The 20,927-nt window shown below is 34.5% G+C and overlaps 1 protein-coding gene across 9 annotated transcripts in view; it reads right to left on the reverse strand.

The window, feature by feature from the left end:
- Positions 1–20,927, reverse strand: part of FCHO2 (FCH domain only 2) — an 86,080-nt gene that overhangs the window by 24,874 nt on the left and 40,279 nt on the right. For 5 of the 9 annotated variants that reach the window (XR_003252120.1, XM_026057336.1, XM_026057338.1 and 2 more), the window contains exons 9-14: positions 16,865–16,909; positions 14,940–15,012; positions 11,270–11,294; positions 4,151–4,205; positions 1,339–1,517; positions 749–763 (exon numbers count right to left, since the gene is read on the reverse strand). Coding sequence is in view for 8 of the 9 variants with exons in the window: in XM_026057336.1 (XP_025913121.1) it covers positions 749–763; positions 1,339–1,517; positions 4,151–4,205; positions 11,270–11,294; positions 14,940–15,012; positions 16,865–16,909 (392 nt within the window). In the remaining variant the exon portion in view is untranslated. Of the gene's footprint in view, positions 1–748; positions 764–1,338; positions 1,518–2,991; positions 3,057–3,398; positions 4,072–4,150; positions 4,206–11,269; positions 11,295–14,939; positions 15,013–16,864; positions 16,910–20,927 lie in introns of those variants that run through there. The other 4 variants (XM_026057337.1, XM_026057339.1, XM_026057343.1 and 1 more) reach the window with 3 other exon arrangements.

Here is a 20,927-nt window from a genome sequence, read left to right on the forward strand (position 1 = left end):
ACAGCAAATAAAATTGGAAGTGAGTTAGCAGGTGACAGCTGAAAAAAAAAAGAAGAATTGAAAACTGGCTGAGAAGTAACTTCTAGAAAGTTAACCCCTTTTAAGTATAAACAGATCTGTTGCAACATGGTAACTGCGGGTTTGTGCAGGTCACTTCTCAGCCATCAGCCTTGGGCTTCTATATTTTCATACAATAACAGGCTCTGCAGACCTAGTGGCTAGGTACTGCTATACTCCACTGTCAGAAGCATTTTGGACTTTTTTTTCCCCCTGTTGAACCCAAAATGGTTAGCCAAATTTACAGATATCCTGCACTCATTTTTATATGCATCTTAGGTTTCTGCAGATAATGGGGAGTTGACTAACTTTACTTGTATATCTGAGATACCACTATGAAAACAAAGCAACTTAAGTACAGAAAATAGAGACAAAAATGCTACCGAAGCCCTTATGTACTTAGAATTTGACACAATTCTATGCAATGAGGTACCTTTCTACAGTGCCTTCTTGCTGGAATCTTCATGTTCTTTAGAAAGATTAATGTAAAATTGTATAAACAAGGCTTCAGTAAGTATTACTAAATCCCTTTACAGGATAGGTCATTAAAATTCAACAGCTTTCCTACAACACAGTATGTCTGACAGATAGGAACAGAAATATTCCTAAGTTTTTCCCAGTAACTCCCTTACAAACTGCACTTACTCAATTTTAATTTACAAATAACAGTAAAAAGTCATTCTGTACTTACAGGACTGTGTCTCTGCTTTCAAAATGTGGGGAAAAATGGGAAAAATCATCATTAATATTTTAATATACTATATATATTTTCCTTAAAAAACAAAGCCATCCTTATTCTGATCTGAATATTGTACTGACATAATTTGAAACTGTTCATTTATAATATCACTGCTTGGTATAAAGAATCATTCTATGGTTTAGTGGGAGTACATATAATAAAAATGTGCTGTAAAAATCGTATGTATTTGCATATAATCTGTTTTAGAGGTTTTTATATTACTTAATACTAATCAGTAAACTATGTTAAAAGCCACGTTCAGCTAATTCTACATGTATTCAAATCTATTGCAGCGGCAACAGCAGAAAGACAAGGACTTAGCACTGCAAAGACTCAGAAGTTAAAATCTGAAAAGGGAGAATTACTTAACATTACATTGTGATAAAGTATATTGAAGACAGCCTAGTGCACAATAAAAATAATCATCAAACGTGAACCTAGAATAAATTCTGAACAGTAAAATGTACATTTACACTAAAGATTCCTTACCACTTTTCTTCTATACTAATTTAGAAACAAACACAAGAAACAAAATTACTTACAGATACTGCTGGAGAAAGAGCGATGTTCCCTATAGACACTTTTAATTCATCCAAGGAAGCCATTGTGCATTGGGAGCTATGATTTGGCTGTACAGGTTTTATTTCTACATGGAACCTCCTGGGTTCATCATCTTCAGAGTCAGAATCACTGGATGAATAGAAATGGTTCTCTTTGGTATGTTTTTCTCAGTTAAGGTGGAAGTATTCAAATTCATCTCCTTAATCYACTTCTTACATACTCTCTATAAAACCCACATATTAAGAAAACATCACAGACAAATACTGCTGACAAAGGTCTTTGTGTACTTATACAGACACTTCAAATACATCCTCTGGTCAATATTTATACCTCAAAGTTACACTCTGGCCTTTATATTCCATTCATCTTCATAATGGTATTCTTTTATGGAAGGCACTACTACATAACCAAAGGACTGCATATTTGAAGGTAACAGGACAAATGAAAGGTTCTACAGTAACAAAAATTCTGTATTTTAAATTTAAGATTTGTGATATTCAGCTAAGTATTGTAATGAACTTACGGAAAAGGCATGCATTGTAGAAATTTTTTAAATCAAGTGAGGGAGGGGAAGTACCGACCTTTTCAGTTAGACCATGGCAGTTAACAAGCACACAGTAGAGGAAGCAGCAGCAACAGCCACCATTATTTGCCCTTTTTGCAGAATGGCACTGAAAATTTTGCAACAAAAGATGCTAATTACACAGAAGGCTGCACAGTAAACACTATTAGCAGCTTAAAGCACTGTCATCCTTGACTAAAAAAAGAATGACAATTAGAACAACTCAGTGCTCAAAATAAGCAAAAACCTACAGATGAAATTAGCCTTGGTTCTTTATATGCACAGGAATTGCACTGAACAAAGCTCCAAAAGGCCTATGCCAACAGTTTTTAAAGATGTATTTGTTTTGACAAAAAACAAGTTAAAAAATTTCTTCTACTCAAAAGCATAAAAGTTTTTTGTTATCCAGGTGAAGCATATATATTCTACACCTCACTTCTGTTATTTTCACTTGGAAATATGCTAGCTATCTGAATACAATCTCTACAATATATTCCCTGACAAAGCTTAACCCTGAGCCATAAGATAGTTAAAATCCAACGCAACTGAAAGAATCCCTGAGACAGGGGGAAGAAAACTTTTTAAACATTTTCCTGGTTACAGACTACTTGCAAACAGCTCCCATGTGAAAAAGTCAGTTATAAAGATAAGTGATTTTAATTTCACTAAAAGATCTTTCACCTTGGATGTTGTCACTCAGTTTCAAGATAAATTTCTTACAAATCAGGCTGTTACATTCACCTCTTCTAAGGTGGCACAAGCTGATCTTTGAGATACTAGTTCCAGTAAATTGCTACTGGCAAAGACCAGTTTAGACCCCAATGCCATGAATTGCAAGGCAACCAGTGATTTTTAGGATCAGTGTTTTTCCAGCACTGAAGACTGGCCTTCATAAGACYGACTGCAATTACAGCACTCATAAAACAATGTTCTCCAGCAAATCATCTTAAGAGTTCCCATCAACAGAATAAAAACTCAGTCTTGGAGGCTGGTGGGGGGGTGGGGGGTTGGGGAGAGGAAGGGAACTGATGACTTCTGCATCTGGTCAAGATTTCAGAAGCTGAAGTACTACCTGGCTGACAGGGATTGCAGATCACTGAGCTTCTTCATTAGATGTATGGCCTTTTCTATTTCTTCCTGGCAAAAAGGATAATGGAGATAAGGATGCCAGCATGAATCCTTTACAATGAAGGGACGTAGTCACTCCTGCCTCCATTTCATAAATATATACAAAACCATGAAATAATGCCCCTCACAAAGCTGGATAAGTCTTTCACTTTTATACTGATTTTGTAAATAAGAGATAACTTTTTTTTTTTTTTTTTTTTTTTTAATCAGCACAGGAATCTCTGCTGGGAGCAATAGAAGCATATTCTTTAAAGCTGATGAAAACAGAGAAACTATGATGATGGACTGATCTCCACTTTTGACTAGTTAAAAAATTTAGCAAGTTAAGATAATTGCAAAGTGTAGGTTTACCTTTTATTTTAGCTGTAGTTCCCCCAAAATAAGGGAGTACATTTCCAAAAAGTAGCTATCTTTCTACCATGGTAGGCTTGCTTAGATCTATAGCAACTATTCCTAACTCTTGAGTAGAGCTTCCCTCTGTTTCTGATGGGAGAAGAGGACAAGAATCTTTTCCTTCAAAGGAAGAGCAGTGAAAACCATGACCCTCCATAAAAAAGACTCATAACAAAAGCCTATTCTACATATCAAATCTATTATTAAAAATACAATAAAAGCACCAATTAGAAACAGCATGTGGTAGAATGACTTCATTAAATAACAGAAATTCTATTTCTAGACTGTTGGAGCTACCAATCTTTTTAAGGATGTTATGAAAAAAGGGGGAGGGTGCAGGTATACAACAGATAACCCCTCAGCATGCTTAAAAGAGAATTCTACTTTACAAACTCTGTGAAAGCTTTTCATGGAGGAAGATCTGCATGGTCACCTTAAATTTTTTGTTAAAAAATTTCTCTTAAAGTTCAAGACATTTTGCCTAATATTCTTTTCAAAAAGTCCCTCCAGCATTTACACACCCAAACTCACAAAATCTAGGCTAGACAAAACTTTGTACTTTTTCTGGAAGCTACAAACATACAAACACAAAGTTGCAACATCAACATGGATGTCATCTTCCTTTACTTAACACTTTAATCAGTACTTCACCTCTCCAAAGAATTGTAAAAACATCAAATAACTAGACAAAATAAAAATCAAAAGGATATTCTGTGTTGCTTCTGGCTTAATGCTGTATCCTTCATCATCTACATCAGGAATATTCTAGAAACAACAAAAAATGGTTATTCACTATGAATTATTACACAGTTATCTCAAGTTATGCTCTACAGTTCAGAAGCTGAGTGATGGGTAAGACTCCTCTGGAACAGAAAGTGACAAAACAGCCCCCAAATTCCCACCAAGAACTGACAAGTTCTAATGAGTCTGCATTTACTGGTATTTATCAAAAAGGTCAGAAGCCAACAGAAGCTTTATATTTTATAAAGTATTTAATTAGGACATTACATATTTTATATGTTTATATTTTTATTTACACAATATAAATTATATATATATTTATTCTATATTATATGTAGAATATATATAATAAATATAAATATAAAAATCAAAAAAAATATTGTTCAATATTTTAAAATGTTGTATTTTAGATTTTAAACATTTTAGCTTACTTCTAAGTGTAAATTAAGCCTGTCATTCTCTTGCCCCCAGATATTTTCCTAATTTCTACTTCTAATTCTTTCAGCCAAACCAGTGAAGGCTTTGATGGTGCAGGAGCATAACCTTTCTGAAGTACTAGTTAATACTTTAATACATGCGCAGAAATATTCCAAGTTATACAAGATACAACTTGCTCTCTCCCCCTTGAAAAGGCAGCAAAGCTTGTACTGTTGCTTTAGCAAAGAACATTCAAATTAGTTACAAAAGCACTGAAACTTAGGATCTTACAATAGGAATGCTCAAAATCAAGTTCCCAAGTTTTAATTTACACATGACCAGCACTGTCTTGGGTTTTTAAAGCTAATAAGCATCCAGGAATTTCCATCTAGTTCAGCTGTTCTATTCCTGCAGGCAATTAAAGGCAGACTGAAGATAATTACATTAGAAATCATTTAGCGATTTTAGCTAAGCACTTAGTTTCATAAAGGTGTTTTGGGAGAAAGAAAAACAGTCTCTAAGATGAAAAGCTAATTTGATAATCTAAAAATTAAAAATATGCCCCCCAAAAAATCACACACACATATACTACTTATAAAGGGATAGACATAAATATACAGATAATTTCCCCCATTCAAAACAGAAGCATAAAAGAGTAAAAGCCCACTAATGACTCTGTATCCATAGTCAGTCTATGAGAACTGCTGAGATGCAACAGTAATTACAAAAAACACAAAACCAGTTCTCTTCAAAATGTAGTGATCTTACCAGCTATAAATTTCTCATTAAAAATGGTAAGATTTATGTACAAAGTGATTTATTCTAACATATCAGTATATCCTTACTCTATTAGAAAGTAAGCACTGAGAGGCAGTTTGATTGAAAGAGAAATATACATAACGGCCAAAAGACAGTAAGATAACAGAAAATGACTTATACTGGAGACTTTAGCTAGCAAGCACACCCTTGACTTCACCTAAAATTTGAAGCAAAATTTAAAGAACTGTTCACCTTGAATAGCTTTTGAATTACTGACAAAGATAACATATAGTATGCTTGTCCCTCTATTTCTTTTATAGGTATCACAAATGGGATGTCTGATATTTTACTGAGAAAGATTTTCAGCTGTACAGCTCTCTAAATGTAGCACTTCTGAATTAAATGAAAAAAAAACCCTGGAAGACCTAGTCTTCATCTCTGTGTGATAAAAAAAAAAAAGCGAACACACAGAAAAGTAATAAGAGTAGGATCACACGGTCCAGTACCTTAGCTTCACTTGAACAAATCACGGTTCTTATCTACGCTTGACCTCAGGCTAACCTTGTTTATATACCAAAAAACACTAATGAAACTTGACATCAAAGTAAACAGAACAAAAACATATAGCTATAGGGTAGGTACGTGTTCCTACAATACTACAGCTTCTGAATTCTGAACCACTTCTAATTGTCACAATATGCAATTTGCAATACATAAGGATCATTCGTGGTTAAGAGGAATTGAAAAAAACAACAAAAATCTTTAAATATACAACATCTACTTTTTCTTCCAGCCAGGCCAGATATGTAAAGGATACTATCAATGAGGACAGGCAGGAAAAATGACAGTAGTTGGCAAATTTCTGAATTTATAGGTACACTATTAGAACTAAAGGGTGGAAAAGATCTTTAATGTACCTTTGTATTGACAAAGCCAAATTGTGTCACGTACCAACAAAATGGTACCTCAAAATCTTTCTTACAAATTAAGCAGTAATTTCAAAATACATTTTTTCTTGATGAACAGTTCTCCTTACTTCCTGAAACATCAGAATTTTATTTACTAATTCATTATGTAACAGCAGTAGAAGACACAGCCATTTGGGTGAGATGTAAGTTCACAAATCTGAACAAAGCCATTTATATTTACTTGACTAAGTCTTCCTTCCTTCTCCACACTCCTGCAAAGACAGAACAACATGTAATGTGGTGGATCATGGTGAGTCTTTTAAGTACCAGGCACACAACAGTCAAGAGGTGATTTGCCTAGCTTGCTGAACTGAGGAAAAAACATAACCTCCACACATASATGTGTTGTTTCTGAACTTTAGCACAGAGGAAGAAGGCTGAAGATCTTCACAAACTTTGGTTTTCTGTAAGCAGAAGTTACTAGTATGATTTGGGGATGAAGGTCTAGCCACCCTAGCCAAACACTTTATTTGTAGTTTTTGGAGAGAAAAGRAAAGCTCAGCATTGACATGACTTGAACTCTGTGGCAGTCACTGGAGAGGTGGACTTCCTTGGATTACTGACAAGGTCTCACATTCTCCCAAGTTCTGCTGAACAATCAAACATACAGCTCTAAAAACAGAGTTTCCCCAGGTCTGCAGATGTAACACAACATAGTCCGGATTAAGGTAATAAATAGCTTTAAAAATACATTTAAAAAATTGGGCTTTATATCTCTGTCTTTGCACCCATATGTTCTAAAAAGTTTCTGGGGTGAACAATTTTTTAAAGAAATAAAACTTAAGGACAAAATAGATAACAAAATAAAATTGCCTATACAAAAAGCCTGAGGACTAAATTCTATTCCCCAAACCTATTTTTAGAATTCCAGTCAATACTTTAGGTCAGATTCTTTGCTTTATCCAGAGGCAACAGAAGCCACACCGTTACCACGCTACTGATTCCTCTGAAGCACACACACAGGGCAAGAGAGGAACATTTGGAGCATACTACAGTCTAGCTACTTCATTTGGCCCTTTATCAGCAATGTTAGCACAGCTCCCAGGTTGGTCACAGGGTCAAGAAGAAAGAAACCTTAACTGGACTTCAGCTTGATTTTTGCCTCTTTTCTCTTCTCCTGGGATATCTACAGTGGTTACAAGACTTCCTTTACGAAGTTTTCCTGAGGGAATGCTTCAAGATACTGCTGAGCTGAACAGCTCACTATTTCTTTTTTCGCAAGATTAACTTTCTACCATTTTACTGAACTGGACTAGACTTCCTGCACAACCAGAGGAGGACTAAAGCCACCGCAAGGTACGCAGATGAAGCTCATGGCCTGGAACAGGAGAAAAGGAGCCTCTCCACTTTTGATATCTTTGGGATGTAAATTTAGCTTAGTATATTCTTAGGCTGAGACAGAGAAGTGACGTATTCTTAACCTCCTCTCTTTAGGCTGCATAAACCCAAAAGATGCAGAAGAGAGGAGCCAGTCACTCTCTTCCATTGCCTGGGATGCAGAAAGAAAAAAAAAACAGGTACTCAAAGTGCTCCTGTCTTGTACTGTGACTGCAAAGCCTTGTACCCTGTACCAAGAGCAGCTATTCAAAATATGCCAGAACTAAACATTACAAAATGCAAATAAAGAAAAACACATGAATTCCACTAAGTTTGCACTTGTGTCCCACAAGTTAAGAGTATGATAGTTTCAAATTCAATCAATCATTCCCTAGCAATAAAAGGGTGTCTAATTCTATAATTATTTTATAATTATTAATTATACTATACTTATGTTACATATGTAAATATGTTAATGAAAAGGTTTGGATGCCTCAGTGTATTTGTTTGCATTCCAGTTTTCTGGGGAAAAAGTATCAGCATCACACTCTGTGCGTCAGTGGCTCCCCTTAATTACTTTTTAACTTACCAGACAATTTCAAATGAATTTGACAGACAGAACAGAGGACTCAAAGATAATTACATTACTACAGTCTTCATGAAAATAGGCAGAAGTAGAGGAGAGGGACAGCAGGTATTTTAACCAAGGGAAAAGCTGCAATCCACACTCAGATCTTACTGGACCACAAGAGAAACATAAATGCCCTCACCAGAGGAAAAACTAGAGCTCATATCCTCCTACAGACAGAAGGTGGCCAATCCCTAGAGACAAAGGAAATCCTTGGGAAACAAGACAATTAGTTCTGCTCATAGAACTACTTGCTAGGTAATAAATGTACACCAAGCCAAACTTCAGTCGCCACCTCTTTCCAGTGTACGCACACTTAGCTTCATATTTTTCTTAATTATCAAGGCTTAATTTAATGAAACAGTTGCATGTGTAGATTGACATATAACAGAGCAGGAGTTTTAAATCTCCTGCCATACTGTAATCTATATTTAAACAGAAATTGCCTATTGAAACTGTCAACCTTTTCAACAGATACCACAGCTGCCTTCCTACTCATGATTATATAAAAACCTCCTATAGCTGTTACAAAATTTCTGAACAGGAATTAACAATTTATTCATATGCATTAAAATTATGTTTTCCAATACATATAACCTGGCAGCTATAAATCAGGATGAGTACAAGCAGACAGTTTCCCACAGATAAATTCAAGAACTTCCACTGTTAAACAAAACACATCTTACGACCATCTCACTGTTTTGCTTGTGAAAACAGAGAAGTAATATAAGTTAGAATACACTGCATTATACATTTGCAACTAGTGAGAAGGCCCTAATGGAACTGGCTACATAGTATATATTCAAAGATCCGCAATATCATATAGGCCTGGCTGATAAAGTATTGAATTCAGTTCTTACTGGAGCCTTAATTTTTAAAGTTTCAATATATTCATCTCAGCCCTTATAAATATAAATGTAGAGTGATTATCTCTTACATTCCTTTCACAGAAGAGAACAACAATAGGATTCTTGACAAATAAACAAAAGCGACCTTTTGGGAAAAACTCAGGTTAATAATATAAAAGACACACTGAGATTTTCAGTGAGTGACCAAAGCTAACCAAAACCATAACTGGGACACCTTAAAGAAGTTGAGTTTTCTGAGGCCTGGCTCTTGGTATTTTCTATCAATCAAACAAAAATGATAATAGCTTTCTATCTTATATTGTTTTGCTTTTCCAAGTTCAAACACTTTTCCAAGTTCAAATTTCTGAAATGTATAATTATTACAAAGATGTATACAAAGCAAATCATCAGAGAGATACCAACACAGATAGCAATAACTATTTCGATCAAGTTTGAAAAATGAAACAGAAAGGAAATCTTCAAGTAAAAGACAAGGAAAATGAGAAGTATCTGAAATGGGACCTTCCAGAGAAGGCTGCCAGCCTTAGAATATAAGAGTGCTCTGGGGATGAGTTGATCGTAAGGGGTGAATGAATCTCAGCTACGGTACTCTGCACCATTTTCCATGGGAGTGACTTTAATGGCTTCTGTTATTAAAGGATTCTACCATTTGAAATAATACTGTTGCTTGTGGAAATCAAGAAGAAATGATAGACCATATCCTGAAGTCCAATTGCACGCATAAAATGTTGGCCACAAAACAAAAGAGAATACAATACAAGTATCGCTTTTGTTGTTAGGCACTATGAAAGTTAGTTTTTTACCATGTATAAATTACATCTAGACAGAACAATTCACTTATATGTTCATATGGTGTGCCTCATGCAGCCAGAAACAATGTCAGACATGTTTACAGTTGAATCTGTTGAATTAATCATTTAAAAAAAATTAAGGATCAAAACAAGCAAGTAAGAAAACAAACACCGCAAATCAAAGCCAGTTGTGTTTCACTCCAGTGACTCTACCTGAACTGTCAAAAGACATTATTTCCATTAAGGGCTTGATAATTCTAGGGATAATTCTACGGTACTTTACTTTAAATGCACCAAGAAAATAAATCTGCTTTGAAATTAAGGTGACTCTACAGGATAAAAAGCCTGTCTCAAATTATGTTTACAAGGCTGTTCATATACATATACTTGATTATTTGGTAAATCTTACTCTTCCTTATTTAGAAAAATGGTTCTACTAGATCTTTTTAAACCAAGTTTCTAAAAAAAAATTTTAATATTAGGTACAAAAACTCACAGATATTGAATGCAAAGAAAAAAATCCATGTAACCGGTGAACTTGAAAAATTAAACTGTTTAATATAATTGACATCTAAATAAGCCAACTGAAAAACAAATCAGTCTACAGAAAATCACTTCAATCATTCTGTAAAAATTTCCCTGCTGTAGCCATATGGAGTCACACTCTCTGTACATATAATTCAAGACAACATCTACATTTAAGCAGACAGAAAAGGCTCAATTAGGAAATAAAAAAGCATTAACATATCAATTTAATTTGCGACTGCCTCCTCTTTGAAGTTAATAAATAAAATTGTAAAATGTATCACAGACTAGAAATAGCAATGAAAAATAGACCACGAATAAAGTGTATCTAGAGATTCTTCATTTAAAGCAGTATTTAAGTATGTATATTCCTACACTCTATTGGCAGCAATCAAGCAGAGCTCCATTAATATTAGAAGGATTTTCCAAAGAGACAGTAATAAGGAGAGGAAAATGAGGATGTGAGGTTAGATCCACAAGAAAGTAGTGTGAAAGATTAACGCACTTAGAACCTATTAATTAATTAATTTAAACTCTATGAACCTTCAAAATAAAGTAGCAAATAATTGCAGTAAAAACATGTTATTTAAAACCTAAAACTGTTAGGAAAAAGAAATGTATTACTGACACACTTATACATGCTGCCTAAGATTATGTTCTGAGCAAAATTAACACTTCAGTTATGCCATCAAAATATTAATACCTCTAACACAATAATAATACTTTGTGGGACCTGGATATAAGCCAAGTTTGATTAGACTGAATGGTTGACAACTTTAGCTTATGTATTGTTGTTGGAAATAAGTCTACTTACAACTGAGTCTGCATCTGGACATTCCCTATTAAAAAAAAAAAGAAAAAGAAAATGTACAGTTATAAAATGCACAAATTATTTTACTTAGTTCTGTACTTCCTTTAATAATTTCAATTAATTTGAAACATCACATTTGACCCATTTGCCTCTCAAACTCTTAAAATTTACAGTATATACCTGCATTCAACAGCATGAAATTTAAATAAAAGAAGCTGAAAACACCGTAGAAGAAAAATGCACAATAAATACTGAAAACCCAAAGTTGCAAGATGTCCCTAACTCACATCGGGGCAGGAGGTGGGAGTGGGGTGGGGGGGAAGAATCGAGGGAAGACAGGAGTACCAGGCTGTATTTAAAATTACATTTGTGAACACCCACCATGTTTTGCTTTTTAGGCAAATATAATCAACAATTTTGTGCAGATGAATATAATTTAAGAGTCAAGTCCCTGGATGATGTGTATAATAAATCACAGTCAGCAATCATAATGAAACTGTCCACATGCAATTGCAAATCATCTTCTACAACAACCAGTTCTTAAAGCAATTAAGACTACTCTTAAGGTAAATTCAGAGCTTCTCTCTTTGGAATTTCATTCATGTTTGTCAAGGATGGTTGCAGTGTAGAAATGAACAGCAATAAGTACCAGAAAGTGTTGGAAAAATAATAGTGTCGTTCCTAGAATTTTTTTTTTTAGTAGTTGGCAGAAAAACAATGCTTGCAAAGAAGTTACTCAAGTGTTAAATTGTTTCCAATATAACTTTTGGATTCAAACAGTAGTATTTTCAAAAATGAATGACATGGATTCTGTCTCACTGATGTACACAGATAGCAGAAGCAATTACACTTAAAGTAAATGGAAATACTTGTGTAACACAGGCCTCTGTAATCTGCACCCTGACATAAAACCATGAGTGCAAGTGTAACTGAACAACAGTCTTTTTACATAGTCTAGCATAACATCCTAAAGATGTACTTACCAAAAAAAGAAAGAAAATTAAAATTTGTAACAAACTAAACTATCTTCTTTGAAAGGCTAAATGGGTTAAATGTACAAACCACCGTGTCTTTAAAAACAGGTATGAAAACTTGCAAACATGGAAACATTAACATGGAACTCAGCACAGTCTGCAAAGGAACTGGCAGTGAGATGAAGGATCCTGCCTCCTCTGAAAGGCACCGCACAGAAGAAAGTGTGTGCTGTACTTGACTTAAGTCTTACCTCCCCCTGCTGGCTCAGAAAAATTCATAGCAAGAGAAACAGCTACTTTAAATCTATTTTACAGCTTGAAGAGACGAAGTGTTAGACTTCTCGTGAAAGATATAAGGAACAGATTTTATGACATCTGGCTTTAAAAAATATCTGCACAACACAAACAAGACAGCCTAAAGTCCATAAAACTTAAGAAATGTGAARAGATGATGCAAGACAACTACAATGAAAGCAATATAGCTCATACTGAATATTTTCAAAACTAGCTAGCTAATAGGTCTCAAAAAGGAACTGTAAGTATAGTAGCATTCAGAGGAGCATTGAGAGGATCTCACAGGATCCATTCTCAAGATACAAAGGAAAACTAATTGCTGGTGAAGTTTGCAAATGACAAAGGCTGGAGAAGTGGGAAATAAGGACATTGAGTTTTAGATGGGTGTGCTTTTACACAGCTAGATGCATAGTCTTTCTTTCTTTCAAGGTGAAAGAACAAATTCACACTTCCAGTATAAGGTAACTTATCCAGAAAGTGGGGACTCTCTAAAGGAATTTAAGGATTGTAGCTAACAACTAAAACAGAAGTAAGTTTTTTTTTTCTTTTTCCTCACAGAGGAAGTTTCTGATAATAGACTTCTATGATCTAAAGCCTATAACAAGATCATCGACTAGAAGAAGAAATTAGAAAAAATTAGACTAGCAGTACAACTTTTTAAAGTGATGATAAATAACTACTAGAATATTTTACTTAGGCATAAAATGGATCGTCCATTATTTGAAAACTCAATGTTAAAATGTGATGTTAAGTTAGAGAAGGATTAATGCAAGAGTCTGTAAAAATCTATAGCCAGTGTTATATAGAAGGTCAGTATCATGCAGTCATACTGCTTTCTTTCTGACCTTAGTATCTATTTGATTCTGTATTGTAAGTATATATAGATACAAATAATATAATATAAATCAAGTTTTAGTCCAAGTCATAGAAAGCAAGGCAACTTTTTTCCCATTTCAGAGTGGCTGCACTGACAACCTCATTGTGCCACGCAAAACAATTTCTCCTAGAAAGAGACTCCCATATTACCTTTTAACATTAAATAAAATGTCTTTGTGAAAAGGCAGTTTTTGGAAAAGTATCCCAATCCAATGGATCGGCATACATAGATATGAAGTGTTTCACATTGTACAGAAGCCAATCTTCAGCCCTCAGTGCCCAAGAAAATTCTTCTGTTACAGGTCAAGGAAAATCGATCTCTGAGACAAGATATGCAACTGATACACCTGGAAAGAGTCAATCTGGAAACTTCCTGGCCTCTATTGGCTCCGGAAAAATGATATTAACAGCCCTAAATCTTTGCTGGGGCCAGATAAAATTTCATCATCTGCCAAAAAATGGATGGAAGGAGATGCCTGGTTTGCAAACAAGTTAATACATGACATAAAATTAGTTTGAGTAATAACCAACATGGAGGCCAAAAAAGGTTTTTTTGTTGGACAAGAAAAGCAGATAGCTTCTTTTCTTAAATATATATTAGTACTCAATGCTATCAAAGAGACTATCTTCCAAGAAAGTAAATGCAAGGATCAAAAGGCTAACAATCGAACAACATACTTTTTGGCTGCTATTTGATATTGCAACGGTTGTGCATCACAAAAAAATTTCTTTACTAAATATGTTTCAAGAGAGAAGGGATTACTTAAAAGAAGTGCACTAAAAGTATTTAAGACACCAAAATCCTCAAATCTTTATACCACTCTAATTTAAATATTTTAACTAAATTATAACCAGAAGAAATAAGTCCTTGTAACATAACTTTATTCTCAGATTACTGCTGTCCAAGATCACACTGTCTACATTTCTCTCTCCATCTACTTGAGCATAATAAAGTATGGAAGGTAGAGTGGGGGGGAGATTAAATCACAGAAAGAACAGAAATATAAAGGAATGATGTTAGTTGGAATATCAATCATGAGTTAAAATAATGTTCTTTCAGAAATGAATGTGCATATGATTTATGGAAAAACATTCGAAGATTTTTCTGCCCTTTTACTACCGCACATAAGAGTTTTTCTAACAAAAGAATAATTAAAACCTCAATTCTGCAAACACACACTTAGATATACAGTACCTTTTCCACATCCAAAGCTCTTATTTGGGTAGGAATACATATGAGAATCACATTATCTACAGTGTTTAAATGTCTGCACAAGGGAGAACTACTTACCTGTGCAGAGGAAACAATGAAACATGTGAGTAAACTAGTAAGAATACATTTATATCGTTTACTTAATATCTTTAGTTACAAAAATCTTAAATATCTATAATGTTTTCACATTGACAGCATTCATTTAAACTTTCATTATAAAAATCACTATTTTTGTTAATTATCAGCTAATGCTTATCTCCACATTTTTATTAGTTTCCATACACGACTGAAAGCTTCAAGCCGGAAATATACTTACACAGATTCAGTATCTTTTTCTTTTTTCATTATTCCTGATAAACCAAAAGGTTTTCTCTTCCGTGGTTTTACCCCTATGGAACAAACATTTTTCATTTAAAGATTAGAGATGAGCATATATTTAGCAACGTCCAACACTAGTGCATACCAATGTCAATACCTTTCAAATGCTGCCATAATGAGTGACACAAAAATCTAACATTGGGGTAGACATGGAGCCCAACTAAGGGAATACAAGGTATCTGCAGCATTATTTCAATATGTTGCAAGTAACACACCTATCAAAGAATTAAATTTAAAAAAAAGGTTAAAGTAACACTTTAATAATGTAAGTCATTATAAAGCTGATTTGCATTGTACATGCAACTCTCCAAGTAGGGTATGCTGGACTGCCACTTATTTTATGGAAGGTGGGTGCATTGCCGCTTTTGAGGGAAGGAACTCTGCTCACAGAAACTCAACAGGAGCTACTGCTCCTGCTGAGCCTGAACAGCCAACGCACACGGCTCAGGGACTGAACCCTGCCTCTCTCAGCTGCTGCAGTTCAACATGCTGTTTGTACTTCCCTGAGTGGTCCCAGCAGCTGTGAGCCCCAGACTCTCATAAGAAGTAGGATCTTGGTCCTATGAAAAAGGGAACGTCTCTAGGCTTTCCAGTTGATGCTGAACTCATTAAATCCCAGTGCTGTAGCTGGCTCTAAGGCTGGCTCCTACTGATTCTGGAACCATGCCTTCTCTCTGAATTTTCTTCCCCATTTTTAGCTCTGGATACATATAACTATAATACAGAAGAAAAGTTTTCTTTCATACCCATTTAATGTACTGAAAATAAAATATATTTAAAGTCTCCATCAGGCTTACTGTCATGTCCGCTTCTCTCCTGAATTTTTTGCAGAAGCAAGTACACTGCCAAGCTTTATATAAAAGGAACAAACGCAAGCATCTGATCCAAATAGTCTACAATTTTGATCTGATGGAACATACTTCCTGCAGCAAGCCATGTTTTGAGCAAAGCAGTGGAAATCATTCGGATTTCAAAATTTAACAACTGATAACTTTGAGCACATCATTAAAAAAGTATCATTATATTCCCCATTACAGAATTTCATTACACAGCACATATAAGTAGGAATTATTGGAATGTCTCTTAGAAATTTTCTGGATGAAATAACTAAAAACTTCTCAAATCAGGTAGCTGTAAACTCAGCCACATTTTATATTTTAACAGAGACAGAAATCATTGCTCCAAAATTATTTTTAAATGCATAGTCTGGGATTTATTTCCTTTCTGTGCTTTATCCAGCCAAAATCAGTGACAAATGGAGTATGAGAGTAGTTCTGAAGATGGAGCTTCTCTGTTTCAGTCAAAAAAGATTTTAAGCCTCTCAGCTGCAATCTTGGCAACTTTAAGAGTTGTCGGCGGCTATAGCTATACTGTCAATTCCTTTGTCCCAAAGTAAATACATAGCTTATAGAAATAAAACAGTTCTTAACCACTTAAAACAATCCCCTAAGCAAAATAAGCTACATCAATAAAGGAAGGCTTTGTAACGATAACTCTACGTTAGAACTGGTATAATGAACATGGCAACAATGGAAAGAGCCTGAGCCATATTTTGACACTTGTAAATTAAGTTACATAGTCATAAGTGAACCAGATCCAAACTCTGCAATGAGAGGGTCTAAGCCAAGGTATATTTATAAAAACATTAAAATTCTCTGACAACCATACATTAGATTAATAAAGTATTGTAAATCTTATTTTGGTAGAAGTTTAAACAGTACATATTTCAAAGAAACAGTTGCTTATCAGCCTATCAGAATACTTCAAATTCATACAATTTAATGTGCTGAATACCATTCATTCCTCAGTTTCCGATTATATCCACAGCATTTTTATGTAAATAACTATACTACAACAACTTACCTTCAACTGCACTAGATGTGTTACATTCCTCAAATTCAATAGGGCCTTAAAGAAATGACAATGAAGGTAAACATTAGGTTAAATTTAATCTCAAATGAAAGTCAATCACTAAGATGTTTTAAACACTATCAATATTTCCTGAAAAGACTAGATAATCTAATTAAAAATTTAGATAACTGTGAAAACCATAATTGCCCTGTAAGTGGTCAGCTGGCAAAAACATACATGTACAGCAAATTATTAAATGTTTCCATGCTTTCACAACAAAAAATTAAAATACCAGTGCACACTGTCTAAATACAATTTAATTGCCTCTGTTATTTCAACTTCATGAAGCATATCTAATTTGTTTCCTTTTCTCGTTCAAAATTGCATTTATATTACAGTATCAGTAGGAAGTTTTAGATTTATCTTCTTTTAAGGAAAGAAGAACTATGTAAAGAAAAAATCAGAAAGGAAAAGAGCATAGCTACAGGTCTTCTTTTGAAGTTGGAAAAGAGCATAGCTACAGGTCTTATTTGGAAGTTCACACTTTTGCTAACTCTGTATTGTTAGTTCCTCTGTTTCTCATCATAGCCAATTATTTGGACAATTAAAAGTGATGTGCAGAATCTTACACATGGCAATAACAAGAAAAAAAACTTTAAAAAATGTTAAGACTGTAAATATGACAAAACAGCAGAGGACACCGTGTTAAGTGCAGTATCTAAATAAATTCATCACTGTGGCTTCCCACTACTGCTAACACAAGGTAAGAGTCAGTTGTCATTGCAAAGCTTAATTCCCATTCCTCAATCTGGCCAGGTCTCAAATTTGTTTAACCCCACGATGAGTCATTTTAGGGAGCTAAAGCTGCAGGGGAAAAAACAAAACAAATAAAAAAACAGTGATTTTCCGTCAGACCTCCTTTGGGGAGCTAAAATGGCAGACTCGCAGGAGCGCTTGTGCCAGTGCAAAGCAAGCAGAGAGAACGTGCAGCGAGGAACCTCTCCTCCCACTCCCTGCTCTCAGCCGGCCACGTGGCCACTGTTTGAAACAGGAGCTTGCAACAGTCGCTGCTAGCACTGTGACACCGGGGTTATTACCTATCCTCAAGTAACCATTCTGAGGGCATAAACACAAATTTATACACATTACAGTTAAGATAGAAGAAAAAAAAAAGTTCTCAATTTTATACTCTAAGGCAGCCAAACTTTCTTTTCGTTAGACTTAAGCAACTTTGAGTGAAAGATTCGAATCTGGAAAATTTCAATTACAATCAACTGGAAGCAAAGCAATTGTGTAAACCTCAAATACAGAAATTACTTTCATTCCTGCCCCAAACACATTTGCACATAAGTAATCTCTTTTTTTTAATTTTGAAATTATGATCATCATAGAGCATCCACTATAAACACAAGAGCTGTACAATTTGCAGGATGTTTTCACATAAAACAAAACAAAGTGTACTTGAGAGCATTTTCCAGTGTTTTCACTCATATTCTTTTCAAAATGAGGATGCCATAGGCTCAGTCTTAAAATAATTAACCTATAGAAACAGATCTTTACTACAAGAAATGTGGAGACTACAAGGTTCAGTTTGTTTTTAATAGTACAACATAACAAATCATTATGCTGTAATTAGAGATGCCACAATGAAGCTAAAAAATAATTTAGCTGTGAATTAGCATTGTGAATTATGCACCTGGAATTAATTCATATTTAACTCATAGAGTTAAGTACCTCAAACAGTTATATTTACAATGTAATCCCTAAAAAGTATATTTAGCTATTGCAGCCTGAAATTGTGTTTGATCTAGTATAAACACTGCATTCTGGTGGATTTTTCAAAATTGCAAGTGAAAAAATTATACTTAGGTCAAAAAGACAACTAAGAAACTGACAGTATAACTCCATGCTCATTAATGTTAAACAAACTGAATTATTTTCATCATAACGTTACATAAAATCTACACGTATTTCCTGTAAAATTTTGCAGACAACTAATGAATTAAAAAAAATGTGCTCAAAGCAAAATTTGTATTTATTGCAATTAAGACACTGAGTCTGCAAAATTTTCCCTGCAAAGGCAGGGAATATTTTTTTTAATGAAAAAAACCTGGATGCTCGTAAAACCACCAGCAGGATGAGGTCCCAGGACTAGAAACCATTGATATCGTTAGAATAATTTTTCTGTAATTCCCTATGGGAAGTTTAGTGTTGATTCTCATCAAAATTTATCATAAAGTAATTGTTTGGCCTCCAAATGAAGCTCTTGAGAGCAGAATATCACTATTACTTTAACATTCAAATATTAGATAATTTCAAATGTCAGTTTAACTATTCAAAATGGCAAGACCAAATACAAATTCCAAATAGTTCTCTCAGTCTACTATAAATTGTAAATTCATCAACATTTTAGGCAGTCCTTCCAATTTCTTCCCCTTTGCTCTCCATTAAATTCATAGTAAAACAGAGTGAGTGTGCTCCACAAGTCAGCAAATCTGGTCATCTCACAAAACAAAAACACAACAGAAAAAAAACCCAAACACTGGAGAACTGTAGATATCTACATTCCAGCACTGATTTTATCAACAGTTTGTTTTAGGTATTTAAACTCTATTGTTCAAAATATATTGAGCAAGAAATTCAGAAGAATACCATAAAACAGAGGCTGAAGAACAAACCCATTACTTCTTCGGCACTACCCTTCAGACAATACATTTTTCATCACTTTGCTAATGATTCAACTACTTCTGTTTCTTGCTTCTCTACACATTCCCATTTGGCCAGTCAAATCAACCACAAACACTCACCCCAAAACAAAAACAGAAGGAAAAAAACCTGCAAACAACATACAGATTTAAACATATTTTTAGGGAAATGCAATATGCACGTTTTCTCAGAATACCATCTTTTTCTTCACCCTTCGCAGCTACTAAGAATGATCCCCAGACTTTTAGTGTTTTACACTCCTCACTGAAATATATAAATATTTAAGGTTCAGGTAAAACTCACAGTACTCCTTACTTCAGATCAATATCTAACTTTCACTTCTAACACAAGCGGAAAAAGATTCTTCTTTACTAAGATATCAAGGTTTCTACATTTTGCCCATTACACTGGCCTAACGCTTTTCTCTGAAGGTGGTTTTTACAGCTTAGCAAGTTGTTTAGTTCAAGAGACAAACATTCAAGCTAAACACTGAATCACATCAAAATGCACAATGCATAAATTCATATGAAGATCAGGTTAGCATTTCCAATTAGATTTAAGACAAGCCTGCTTACTCTCCCTCACCAAATTTATCTCACTCTTAAAACAACATAATCTTTTCTGATAGGGATGACTATCAAACACCAGCTGAAAAACTTGTAGTTAGTTATGAATTGTGAAAGATAGTAATGTGACGGGAGTTGTGCCACAGATGTCAGTAAGAGACCCCATTTTTCACAGAGATGTGTGTCAGGTTAACTTGGAAATTTTAAACACACGTTCTTCCTAATGATATCTATTAGTTTATTTTATGCTCCCCCAAGACAAGCAGAGTTAATATAGAAGTCACTTCCCTTCCTGTTCACCTGCTAGCCGTTTTACTGTAAAAAAGATAAATAATAATCACAAACACAGCATCTCTTAAAAAAAAAATTATGTGAATCAGTTAATTTTCTAAAGCATATTTCTATCCTAACCTATTTTTTCTAGTTAATTCAAATTTTTATACAGACCTTCATACTTTGGAATCTCAGAAGTTTAAGACACTAACAGCTGTCACTAGTGAATCCATGAAAACAAATGAGTTTTATCATTTTCTTCCAACCCCCAAGGTAAGTTTACTGTTTTTCTAAATTTGTATTTAACCCCTTTGCCCCTGCTCAATACTACATGTTGCATTATTTGCTTGCACTACCAAAGTAAAGGCAAATTCCTACATCTTGCCCTTTTGAGCAGAATAGGGTGAAATTTGTAGCAGTTCTAAATTTTTCAGAGTACTTTATTCTGCAACTTTAGAACAGATCTCCCAACAGCTTTGTTTCCTATGTGCTTGCCATGAAGGGTACCACATTTTGCCTGCGGAGCAGCA

This window comes from Apteryx rowi, unplaced genomic scaffold (assembly GCF_003343035.1).
Source record: "Apteryx rowi isolate R43461 unplaced genomic scaffold, aptRow1 scaffold_139, whole genome shotgun sequence".
Taxonomy (NCBI): domain Eukaryota; kingdom Metazoa; phylum Chordata; class Aves; order Apterygiformes; family Apterygidae; genus Apteryx; species Apteryx rowi.